The sequence below is a fragment of the Chionomys nivalis genome, chromosome 10 (genome assembly GCF_950005125.1).
Source record: "Chionomys nivalis chromosome 10, mChiNiv1.1, whole genome shotgun sequence".
Taxonomy (NCBI): Eukaryota; Metazoa; Chordata; class Mammalia; order Rodentia; family Cricetidae; genus Chionomys; species Chionomys nivalis.
Window position 1 is genome coordinate 22,055,122 of NC_080095.1, and position 13,187 is coordinate 22,068,308.

Consider the following 13,187-nt stretch of genomic DNA (forward strand, 5'->3'; position numbering starts at 1 on the left):
CAGTGCGCACAGTAGGTTCCTGAGAAGCATGCTGTAGAGTCCCAGTGTGGCCGACCCAGTCTCACAGGCGCTGATTCCATTGGTTCTAAGGATTTGGTTGTTCTGAAGGGTGATGAATACCATCTTGTTGCTGTGTTTGCAGTCTCCAGAAGACTTACAGACAGCATGATGCTGACATGGAATTTCTCAGGGTTTTCCCTCTTGCAGCCACGGTTGCTGGTCTATATGCCCTTTAGCTGAGATTGTGTGAATTAGGTGAAGCTGCCCAACACCAAGGGTGATACTTACCTTAGTACCCTAACATCTACCTAATTCCTGGTGATGAGCTTGTAAAGTACTTACTCTCAACTGTTCTTATGTCTTTAAGTTGGATGTTGATGGACAGATAGATTCCATTCATCTATTCCTGTCACCAAGGCAGGTACATCTGCTTTTGGATATGTTAGCAGCTATTGCTGGACCAGGCAAGTATGACTGTTATAATTATTTCCTCTAATTCTTGAAACTGCTAGGTAAAATATAAAACATAGACTGATGAAAATATATTATTTTGGAGTATATGGCATTTAAGGTACATTTTAAGTAGATATGCTAATTACTTTATTGTTATGCTGTACATTTGCATTCAGGTTATTTGATCACATTCATTTGAAAAATTGTTCTGAGCTAGGCAGTTGGTGGCTCATGCCTCAGAAGCAAGCAGATCTCTGTGATTCAAAGCCAGCCTGGTCTACAGAGAGAGTTCTAAGTCAGCCAGGGCTATACAGAAAAACTCTGTCTCAAAAAACCAAACCAAGCAAACAAAAGAACCCATACATTGAAAATGTAATTTTTGTATACAATAACTCACACACATTATTTTAAGTACTTATATCTTCTAGAGTTAAGAGTTTAGATTGTTGGCTACTTGCTTATGTTTCTTTTTTTTTTTTTTTTTTTTTTTTTTTTTTTTTTTTTTGGTTTTTCGAGACAGGGTTTCTCTGTAGCTTTGGTGCCCGTCCTAGAACTAGCTCTTGTAGACCAGGCTGGCCTTGAACTCACAGAGATCCTCCTGCCTCTGCCTCCCGAGTGCTGGGATTAAAGGCGTGCGCCACCACTGCCTGGCTGTTTATGTTTCTTAAGCCTCTGCTTGATGTAGCTGACTTTCTGCTAGTGTGATCAGGTTGCTATTGGATAAGTGGGGTTTTGGAAAGAAATGCTTAAATAACTAACTACAAATTGAATTTTTGTTTCTTTTTATATACTTGTAGAAAATTCTAGCAAAATTGGGTTAGCTAATAAAGATAGGAAAAATCGACCCATGCAGCAGGAAGATGAATATCGAATTCAGATGGAATTAAACCGGTACTATCTGAGGAAAGATTCCCTGTCTATGGGTGTATCTTCAGAGAAAAGCTTCTATGAAACAGAGACAGCTCGTACACCTTCTAGCCGTGGTAAGCAGCTTCTATAGTCAACACTAGACCTATGTTATTTCATTGGTGGAACAAACATTTAGCAGTGGGGAACAGAAGGCCCTACATGGGGGCGTTTGGTTCTGTTCTGTTGGCTCATCAGCAATACAGTGATGGACCAGCACTACCGTTTCTCAAGTATATAGTTGGCCTAAGCAATGGTGTTTTTCCCTAAGGAAAGTCAGTTTGTAAAAATGTACAGCGACACATAAGTAGGTTGGGAATAACTCATTGTTTCACTGTGTGCTCATAGAATTGTGTGCAGTGTACAGCCCTAAGTAGGAAGCGTTGATAACCTTTCCATCTTGTTGGTGTAATAATTACCCACTATTCATTATAGGGATTTTTGGACCGTATAAGCACTAATGTAAATAGTAAGAATCTGGTGAAATGTGAACCAAGTAAAGAAAATTAAAGCCTACTTAAGAACTTTGAGACATAACAAACTTGATTTATGTGAGGTCAGACAATCATTAGAGAGAAGACATTGATTTGTCAATAGAATTCTAAATGTCTCTGGTCCTTCTTTCCTATCTGGGAAATAGCTGTATCTGTAAGAAACCAGAGATTGCAAATAGTTACACAATTTTATCATTTGCTTGGTGCTCGAGATGAAACTTAGGGCCCTGTGTGAGCTTGTGCCATTTAAAAATCTGAATTTTAACTTGTAACTTGCCATATGACAACTAAAAATTTGCTGTATTGCTGCATGTGATATAAACCCACAAAAGACTCAGGGAGACTTGACCTTTGGCTGTGCAGTTGTGTGTTTACTGTGCTGCTGACGAGCGTGCTCAGCACAGCACACACAGCTGTGTCTGTTAGTGTGGCTAAACTTCTTGGAGTACATTGGTGGAACAAATCATGTGATGAAGCCTAATTCTCTCTAGAAGAAGAAGTTTTCTTCTCCATGGCCGACATGGACATGTCTCACAGTCTGTCTTCTCTTCCACCCCTTGGAGACCCTCCACACATGGACTTGGAGTTATCCCTGACTAGTACATACACAAACACGCCTGCAGGATCGCCGCTAAGTGCTACTGTGGTAAAGTATTACTCCATGTTCTCTGTTCTCCAGAAGACACCTCTAAGAGCCTACACTTTATTTATGTATTTAAACCAATCTTTTGCAGCTGCAGCCAACTTGGGGAGAGTTTGCGAACCACAAAGAGCAGCCTGTAAGAGGGCCAGCGTTCTCGTCTGACTTGGTCCACCCGGCGCCTTTACCAAAAGCTGGTTAGTTTCCACCAGAGGCCTTGAAAATTAAAAGGAAAAGCATATCTTTAAGATAATGTGTTTTGCTTTTTCCCCTTTCTTCCTTTCAGAATAAACATCTGATTCATTTTTTTCTATCATTTATGTATCTCTGTCTGTCTACCTATGCATAGCTATCTATTAATCATCCACCTACTTTTTTCTGTGCTCCTGGGGACTGTACCTAGGGCCTTGTACATGGCAAGCCTACACTCTGTACTGCTGCATTTTTTTTTTGTGTGTGTGTCTTTTGTAATTTCTCTTTTGGTCTTGGACAATCACAAAGTTTAGAAAGAAAAGAATAATTGAGAGTTCATTGGAAAATATTTTAGAATAGTTACTTATTCGTTATATTCTATTTTTTGTTTGTTTGATTTTGTTTTTGACACAGGGTCTTATGTAGTGCAGACTGACTAACTGTGATCGTGATCTCACTTGACCTTTTCACCTTCACCGCCTGGGTGCTAGCTAGGTTGTTAGGTGTATACCACTATGCTTGGTACTCATTATAGTCTTTGTATATTTAAATACATAGATATTATAGAAAAATATTCTATGTTTCATATCATTTGCAATTTAAAACTTACAGTTAACTATCTGATTTGTGTGTGTGTGTCTGCATGCGTGTGTATATGTAAGCCTGTGTGTTTATATGTGGTGTGTGTGTGCTTATGTGCATGCATATGTTTGTGTGTAAGTGTATGCACATGTGTGTTTGTATATATGTTTATGTTGTGTTTTGTGTATGTGTGTAGGTGTGCTCATGTGTGTATATGTGCTGTGTGTATGTGTGTGGGCCTGTGTATGTATATTCATGTGTAGCATTGGGCATAGAACCTGAGGCCTTGATAGTTCTCAGCCAGTGCTCCATCATTAAATTATACCCTAGCTTCTTGAGTCTTTTTTTCAGTGTTTTTGTATTGTTTGTAAAAAAAAAAAATTTTTGGTCCTGCCCTTCCCTCCCCAGTACTGGGGTTGAGCTCAGTACTGTGAGCATGCCAGGCACTTGCTCTGTGACTGTTCTTAGTACCGTGAGCATGCCAGGCACTTGCTCTGTCACTGTTCTTAGTACCGTAAGCATGCCAGGCACTTGCTCTGTCACTGTTCTGTACTCGATCCTTGCTCTTCAGAATTTAACTGGACAATTCCCAAACTTAGAGAGTTTGGTGTGGAGCTTTTGGTTGATTTTAATTTTTTTCTAACACAGTTTTATAGTCTAAAAGATGTGTCCACACATTTCTGCTTACTGAGATGGACTCTTGGTGCTTTAGGTGCAAGAGTCCTGCATACCAGATGAACAGGGTAGCAGTCTAAGATGTTCTGAATCCTGACTGAGAGAACTGGATGTATTTCAGCCCTGCCCTCTAGGTCTGTTTCAGTGGATGAATCCAGGCCTGAGTTCATCTGTAGACTGGCAGTCGGCATCTTCTCAGTCTCCGTGCTTCACATCGATCCTCTGTCTCCAGCGGAAACATCCCCAAACGTTAATCCATTGACTCCCTTGGCCGTCGCGTTCTTCTCTCGTATAGAAAAGATGGACCCAACGAGATTGTCAGCAGAAGATTTTAAGTCCTTCCGAGCAGTCTTTGCAGAAGCTTGTTCCCATGATCACCTTAGGTGAACTCTCTGATTACTTCAGAAAGAACCACATACACACTGTGTCATCTGTCTACTCCCTGTTTTGGTTTTCAGTGGATAATGAGTGAAATTTACTGCAGTACTATAGAGATACCGTAGGGTCTCTCCTTCACATTGTATAGTGTGAGAATGATGCAGATATAGATCTAGATAGGTTGTAGCTTCCTCCCTGTTTTTTTTTGTTTTTGTTTTGTTTTTAGGCAGGGTTTCTCTGTGGTGTAACAGTCCTGGCTGTCCTGGAACTAGCTTGTAGACCAGACTGGCCTTGAACTCACATCCGCCTGCCTCTGTCTCCCGAGTGCTAGGACTAAAGGTGTGCGCCACAAATGCCCAGCTCCCTCCCTGTTGTTACTAGTTTGTCTTAGCACATTTGCCCCCATCCCTGCTATCACTATTGAAATGATGGAAATGGTTCTTGGGGCACTGGCGGGCACTGGCAGTGGCAGAGATGGTGGTGTGCTGAGAGCGGTACTGATGAGGAGAGCTTGGGAAAGGCTGGTGCTAGGCCATGAGAGGTGGGTAGCAATGCCAAGCCTAGGCTGAGTGTTGAAATGATACCTTATTATTTATTTATTTTTTGGCTTTTCAAGATAGGTTTCTGTGAAACAGTCCTGGCTATCCTGGAACTCACTCTGTAGACCAGGCTGGCTTCAAACTCATTGAAATTCACCCGCCTCTGCTTCCAGAGTGCTAGGATTAAAGGTGTGCACCACCACCGCCAGACTCTGCTGGTTCTTAAAACTGTGAGCCCTCATGAGTTGAGGCCTAATAGATGGGCTGACTAAATTGGATACTATAGGGTTAGCATGCAGATACTGTTTTATCACTGTAAAGTGAGTTATATTTTGTATAATGTGTAGGCAAAGAAAATTTGTATTTTAGAGAATACTTGTTTTTGGAGACAGGATCTCATGATATATATAGTCCAGTCTGGCCTCAAACTTTCAGGCAGCCTCAGATAACTCTGAACTCCTCTCTGTCATCATGCCTCTACCTTATGAGATGATGGGTGTGAGCTGCCATGCTTGGTTTTAGGCAGTGCTGGGGGTTGGACCCAGGGCTTCATTCGTGCAAGGCTAGTGCTCTACCAATTGACCTAAACCCTTACCCCAGCTCGAGGTAATTTTAATGTAAATTTTCTGGAGTGTTAAAATTAACATGTGAAGTAGTTTTTGACCCCCATCAAAAGATGCTTTACAGGTTAGGACCATAGTACTTCAAATTATATTGTAAGAACCTTTTTCCCTCAGTTTTGTCAAATCTCCAGATATCTGTAAGTAGAAAATATGACACAAAAACTGTGAACCCCATCAACTGAAGTTTTAAAGTTCTGCATCATTGTTGGTTCCTGGTTTTTGGGACAGTCTCAACTGTCAAAAATGCCAGTCTCAAACTCATGATCTTCTTGTCTCATCTTCCAGAGTACCGGGATTTCGGGTGTTTGCCACCATGCCCAGCTTGAATGATGTTTTTAGATAGTTTTAAGAATCCATTTTATACATTTTACAGATCTGCAATTTTTTTAAGTTGTTTTAAGGCACGGTTTTGCTGCCTAACCCTGGCTGGCCTGGACCTGACTATGTGCTAGACTCTCCTCAAACTTGTAGACATCCATCTGCCTCTGCCTCCCAAGTGCTGATGTTAAAGGCGTGTGTGTGCCACCTGTCCAGGTCTGAGATTTTATCCACTGCAGGATAAGTTTGGAGTGTCGAGGAAGGAAGGGCAGTGTTGGGCAATACAGGCATCCTGGGAAATTCCCCACAGTAGAGATGCTAAGGAATAGGAAACGTGAAGCTCATGTCCTTAGGGATATTAATGATTACTAGCAGCTTGAACTTGGTAGAGTAAGCATGTAATTATTGTACTAGCATTCACATGTTGCTTATGTATATTGTTTAATCTAGAAGTTTGTGGAGACTTTTAAATGCTTCTTTTTTTTTTATGGTAGATTTATAGGCACTGGCGTCAAAGTGTCCTATGAGCAGAGGCAAAGGTCAGCTTCCCGCCATTTTAGCACCGACATGTCGATTGAACAAATGGAGTTTTTGGAGTGTCTGTTCCCAACAGATTTTCATTCTGTCCCTCCCCACTACACAGAGGTAAATGTTGGATACTCCCTTGGATGATTTTTAGATTTGTTTTGCTTTTTTTAAGAATCGAATGAATAATAAGTTTTCTTTAGAGCATACCAGCATCACAAAGAGTGTTAGTGTTTTATTGTTGTGATTGTTGAGACAAATTTTAAAGTATGTCGTTCAAGGTTATTCAGTGACGCTAGTAATTATTTGAAATGAAATGAGAGTTATCTGAGGAGGCAGACAGGTTATGAGCCTGCCATTTTATTTTGTTTTAAAGTTTTTTCTTAGATTTTGATCAGTTTGAACCCTTGCTTCAGATGAGGAGCTGAGGCTCACAGAAGTTCGCTGCTTGAGTGAGATTTACATTGCTAGAGAGAGACAGAAATGAAGTTTGGGGCCAGCTTTTCTGACTTCAGAGAGCTCCTCTAACCTCAGTACTGCCTCTGTAGATTTCCATGATCGATTGCAGCTTAATGCCCTAGCTTTAACTCATCTCCATCCTTGTCTTTAAGCTCCTAACGTTCCATTCCAAAGAAGGGACTGATGCCCACCTCCCCGTGTGTCTTCAGCTTTACTATAAGCACTCTGAGACTAGAGGACCTCAGGTGAGTCCTCTCTGTGGCCACCACTGCAGATTGTTATAGGATCTTTTTTGTCACAATTGTTAAGTTTTATAGTTTTGTTAATAATTGTGTGTGTGTGTTTTTTTTTTAAAGGGTAATCAAGCAAGACTGAGTTCAATTCCTCAGAAGGCGGAATTACAAATTAAATTAAATCCAGTGTGTTGTGAGTTGGATATCAGTATCGTGGATAGGTTAAATTCCTTGTTTCAATCACAAAAACTCACTACAGTAGAGATGATGGCCTCGCACATGTATGCATCATATAATAAGCATGTTAGTTTGGTAAGTTTGTAGACGTTGCACATAAGCCTGTGCTTATTGGGATTTCTGAGAAAAGTCCTAATAGATTAAATAGACTAGAGCAATATTTATAATAGTAAAAAGTAGACATTTTTAAATTATTTTTACTTTTTGAGATAGCATCTCTACATAGCCCTGGCTATCCTGGAACTCACTGTGTAGATCAGGCTAGCCTCAAACTCAGAGATCTGCCTGCCTCTGCCTTTTGAGTGCTAGGATTAAAGGTGTACACCACCATACTGGGCTTAAAAATTACTCTTAAATTTCTTGTGCAGTTCTGATCTAAAACTTGATATGTAGCCAAGGGATGACTTTGAACTCTTGATCCTTCTGCCTCTACCTCCCTAGAGCTGGGGTCGTAGTGTACAATACCTAGCTTAACCATGCTACTTCTTTGCCTTGATGAGAACCAGGTAAGGTTTGGTAATTTTACTGGAAGACATTTCCTGTTTTATTTCTAACAGAGTATGCTGTGTGGTTTCAGCTGCGTGAAGAAGGCTCTGCAGGAAGGGTTAAGTGATAAATAAAATGTTTTCCCATGCAAACTTTTTTTTTTAACCTTCTGAGATAGCATCTCATTGTTAGCTCAGGTTGGTCAGCCAGGAACTTGTGTTCTTCTTGTCTCAGAAACTTTGGGCATGCTCCACTCTGTCTGACTTCCCTTAGACTAATGTTAAACTGTACATGCAGAAAAAGACGATATGCAGAAGAATGACTAGGCCCATCAGTTGACAGTATTTGATTGTGGCACAGTGGGATTGGACTTGGAGAATACTGTAACATATTCATGGAGTCTTATTTTCATACATTGCATAAGCTCGAATGGTGTAAAAAGTAAAGCCGAGTAGCACAGGTCTGCTTTTGAGAATGAGTGATTGGCATCACATTACTTTGCTCAGCTCTGCTATGTGGCATGGACTTGTATTAGCACATTGGGAGTTTGAATGTGTGGCCTGTAGGACCAGGCCCAGCCTGAGAGGCAGCTCTGGGGGAAAGAAATCAACACAGCAGTGAGTGCCCGTGATCAGATCTGCTCCGGGGCTCAAACAGGAGGGCTGTCACTTGGAGCACACTTAGGAAACATGAGATTCAATCTAAAAAGACAAGAAGGAAAGGCACAGAGATATTTTATTTCCTGCCTATTTTACCCATTATTCCTGGTGTTTAGACTAAAGCAGCATTCTTAAGTGTATAGTTCAGTCTCTATTTGCTGTTAACCTTGGCTGTGTTGGGATGACCTTATCATCCCTGGTTTTCTTTTTTTATATTTATTTATTTATTTTGGATTTTCGAGACAGGATTTCTCTGTAGCTTTTGGTTCCTGTCCTGGAGCTAGCTCTTCTAGACCAGGCTGGCCTCGAACTCACAGAGATCCACCTGCCTCTGCCTCCCAAGTGCTGGGATTAAAGGCGTGTGCCACCACTGCCCGGCTGGTTTTCTTTTTTTAAAATTTTTTATTTTATGTGCATTGATTTTTGCCTGCATGTATGTCTGTCTGTGTGAGGGTGTCAGATCTCCTGGAATGGTAGTTACAGACAGCTGTAAGCTGCCATGTGGGTGCTGGGAATTGAACCCAGCTCCTCTGGAAGAGAAGTCAGTGCTCTTAATCATCTCTCCAGTCCCATCCCTTGTTTTCTTTAGTGTGAAATTAGAGTTTGTGTCAAGAAGTCCAATAGGGATGAGATAGAATAGATCTGTGAAAATGCTGGTTTCTAACTTTAGAGAAGAAAGGGAACCTGCTAGAAGCGGGGAGGGGCTTGGCAGAAGAATGAATGGGAACAAAACGTACTGACATGTGCAGGAAGATGTCACAGTAAAGCCTGATATGTTTGCCTTGCTTGTAAAAATCCCAGGCTACCATAGGAAGGGAACTTTCTGAAAGGCTCGACACTGACTTGGAAGATGAATGTTGAAGCCTTTATTAGTTTCAGGACGTTTTATTGAAAATTAGAAATTGACTTCTATTTGAATGGCATGATTTTAACTGGTGAGTGGAGGGGAGTTAGGAGTCGTTTGGTGAACACTTGGAACCTTTGTGTACCCTGCTCTGATCATAGGCCTGAAAGCAAAGAGGAGTAAGACTGGCCTTTGTATATGGCAGCAGTCATGTGAGTTCATATAGGGCCCTTAGGGCAGCCTAAAATGGGCAGATTCTTCAAACTGAGTGTTGAGCATGGTATTGATTTTTAGCTTTATTGGATTTGGTAGTAGGCTGGTTCACACCTTTTCTTTTTAGTTTATGGTAAGATATGTAGGGATCTATAGTGTCTTTCTTTTTACTTATTTTTGTATGAAGATTCAGCTATTGCCTCAGCAGTTTTGATTTGAAGCTTCAGTATACAGTAGTGGTTTTTCTCTTGTGTCTGGATGCATTGTGGCATGTGGGGGAGCAGTGATAGTATTTGCGGAAATGCTAAGCGTTGGTGTGATTTATGTCTTTCAGCATAAAGCTTTCACTGAAGTGTTTCTAGATGACTCTCACAGTCCTGCGAATCGTCGGGTGTCTGTACAAGTTGCCACCCCAGCGCTGCATCTTTCTGTTCGCTTTCCCATTCCTGACCTTCGGTCAGACCAGGAGAGAGGACCCTGGTTTAAGAAGTCACTTCAGAAGGAGACCCTCCATTTAGCATTCACAGATCTGGAGTCTCAGACAGAGTTTGTGGGAGGATCCACCCCAGAACAAACTAAACTGGAACTGACTTTTAGAGAGCTAACTGGTAAGACTGAACGCACTAGCGGAGAGCAGACTCTGTGGAACACCACTCCTGACAGCACCCAAGATGGCAAACTTGGGAACACTTAGAAAATAGAGCAACAGCTTTCCCCAGAACTGTGTGGAGACAGAGATATAGTATGGTTAAACAAGAGACGCTGCAAGGCAGGCATGGTGGTAGCGCACACCTTTAGTCCCAGTACTCAGGAGGCAGAGGCGGGCGAATCTAAGGGAGTTTGGATCAGCCTGGTCTACAAAGTGAGTTCCAGGACAGCCAGGGCTACACAGAGAAACCCAGCCTCAAAAAGAAACAAACAAAAAAGATGCAGCACCATGATTGATTTGCTCTGATGAAGTTCTTATTTTCTGTAGGAATGCAGTGTTAGCCTTATATAGCATTGCTTTTCACTTACTGTGTGCTGATAGAGGCTGGATAGCCTGCGTGCTACTCTCTGCTGGGTCCTGTACTGAGCGGGTCACATACATTCTGTCATTTCCTTTAGTTGTTGCTACCATGTGTTAGATTTACTGACCCGTGGGCTGAAGAGGATGTGTCTCCCAGCTCATGGGTAGTAAAGATCAATCTGACACCAGAGCCTGTGTTCTCAGTCACCACACTAACTCACTCCTGTGACACCTAAGATGTGGTATATTCTGTGTCTGTGTGGGTTAATGAGCAGGGTGTGTGGAAACTCAGCCTCTGCCCTCGACACTAGTGAGGGGACTCACACCTCAGACTTCAAAAGTTTCCCTTGTCTGCTCTGATCTCGGAGTTTGACAAGTTTTTGGAGATACTTAAGTAGCACTTGCCAGTGACTGCTTCATGAGAGGATGTTTAGGTACACTCTGCCATTCCTTATCTCTGTGGACGTGAAGCTCTCTGATTTAGAGGAAAACTATGAGAAGCCAGTGTGGTGGAGTTACTTTGCATGTACAGAGCACACACCAGAGTGTACTTGTGTCCTTATGTTTACCGTGGATAATTAGCTGATAAGCTTTTCTTTGTTCTTTTCTATCCGCGCTGCAGACTGAATTCAGGGCCCTGAATGCTGGGCAATTGCTCTGCTTCTGAAATATAGCTCCAAGCCACAAAATTTTCTTCTGTGAAGAAATAATTGGGTCTGGAGAGATGCTCAGTGGTTAAGTGGACTTGTTGTAAAAACCATGAAGACCCAAGTTCAGATCCCAACACTCATGTAACAAGATGAGCAAGGTCACCCTCATATGTGCCTGAAGCCACAGTGCTTGGGGATAGAAAGTGGTCCCTGGGGCTTACTGGCTGCCAGCTTAGCTAAAAAAAAAATAGTGTGAGCTTCTGCCTCAAAGGAATAAGATGGTGAGGGACAAGAGGTTACCTAATACTCTCAAATGCACACAAGGAAATCAGTACTCAGTAGGTAGTGACTGACATTTGCTATATTATAATTACATATCTTACACACTAAATACTAGTCAAGAATTTTAGTTTGAATAAAAACTGGTATCTTTATCTGCACATTCTGCCTAGCACAGGCCACATTACAGCAGAAAGAAATGAATGAGTGATGTATAGTGTGAAGGTGTGTGGATAATACCCTGGTTTGGAGAGCTCTGAATGATCTGGTCTGCATCATTTGGGAAGGAGCACATTGCAGTCACACCATCTCGGTTCCATAGGGTCATTCCAGGAGGAGAAGGGAGAGCCATCTATCAAGTTTTTCCATGTGTCTGGTGGAGTTGATGGAGACACAGCATCATCAGATGACTTTGACTGGCCAAGGTAAGCCAATGAAATTTTCAAAAAGTCAAACTTTCAGTTAGCCAAGAATATACTGCTAATGTGCTTCATTTATTTAGTTATTTGAGTTATATGCTGAGTTATATGTATATACTGCCTGTTCATAAGTGGGTTACAGCAGGCATAGGCTTTATAAGTTAGTCTGGTATATTAACATTTAATCAGTGTTCATCCTGTAAATTTGCATAAAAGTAAATGTTGCTGTTTATACTTACGTTTTGATTTTTCAAATCATCTTTGTGATCAGAATGGTACTGAAAATAAATCCACCAGCCATGCATTCCATTTTGGAGAGAATAGCAGCTGAAGAGGAGGAAGAGAGTGATGGTCACTACCAGGAAGAGGAAGAAGGAGGGGCTCATTCCCTGAAAGATGTCTGTGACCTGAGGCGACCAGCCCCATCTCCCTTTTCCTCTCGTAGAGTAATGTTTGAGAATGAGCAGGTAAAAGTGTGATGAACACTCCAGGGTAATTATCCCAGCCTCCAATAGACGCTTCCCCTCTTCTCCTCTTTTCCCTACTTTTCTCTTTGTGTCTCAGGTTAGTTTTGAACTTGTGATCCACTTGCCTCTGTGAAATCACAGGCCTGTGCCACTCTACGTGGCTAGGTCTTTATGAAAGAATGCTGTAATCCTAGCATTTGGGAGGTGGATGCAGGAGGATAGCAAGTTTGAAGCCAGACTGGGGACATCACAAGACCCTGTTGTACATCATCAACAGGAAATAACAGCAACAAGAGCAGTAACGACAATAAAGATAATCCGTGCGTTTTGTGCTAGTTTGATCCTAGATTGATTTCTATTTTTCTTGATATATAGTCTCCCTCGATAAAGGTTATGTTTATGGTAAATGTTATAGTAGTTCAAAAAATGCTGCTACTATTTTAAACGTAGATCGCTTCTTTGATGCTTTTTCTCACACTAAACTACTGTTTTAGATGGTGATGCCAGGAGACCCTGCGGAGATGACAGAGTTTCAGGATAAAGCCATCAGCAATTCTCACTATGTGCTGGAACTTCTGCTACCAAATATTCACATGACACTGCCCAATAAAAACTTTTATGAGAAGCTGTATAACAGGTGAGTTTGAATTGCGTGACCACTTCCAAGCACTTCTGCCTTCTTCTCACTTTGGTATTATGTAACATGCTGGTGACATTGTCCTTGGAGCTGTTTCATTGTGCTCTGCTATTTTAGCTGACTCCCAACTTGTACCTGGTGCCTATTGTAAAAACAGTAACACCACCATCAAGAACTCCCAAACAGCCAGGTGTTGTGGTGTCTGCCTTTAATCCCAGCACTCAGAAGGCAGAGGCAGTTGGATCTCTGAGTTCAAGACCAGCCTGATCT

The 13,187-nt window shown here is 41.7% G+C and overlaps 1 protein-coding gene across 1 annotated transcript in view; it reads left to right on the forward strand.

Moving 5' to 3' along the window:
- Positions 1–13,187, forward strand: part of Atg2b (autophagy related 2B) — a 76,064-nt gene that overhangs the window by 17,993 nt on the left and 44,884 nt on the right. The window contains exons 7-18 of the mRNA XM_057782278.1: positions 368–464; positions 1,251–1,436; positions 2,345–2,499; positions 2,588–2,690; positions 4,064–4,325; positions 6,295–6,445; positions 6,937–7,029; positions 7,141–7,329; positions 9,791–10,064; positions 11,717–11,819; positions 12,085–12,280; positions 12,775–12,917. Coding sequence (XP_057638261.1) covers positions 368–464; positions 1,251–1,436; positions 2,345–2,499; positions 2,588–2,690; positions 4,064–4,325; positions 6,295–6,445; positions 6,937–7,029; positions 7,141–7,329; positions 9,791–10,064; positions 11,717–11,819; positions 12,085–12,280; positions 12,775–12,917 — 1,952 coding nt within the window. The remainder of the gene's footprint in view (positions 1–367; positions 465–1,250; positions 1,437–2,344; positions 2,500–2,587; positions 2,691–4,063; positions 4,326–6,294; positions 6,446–6,936; positions 7,030–7,140; positions 7,330–9,790; positions 10,065–11,716; positions 11,820–12,084; positions 12,281–12,774; positions 12,918–13,187) is intronic.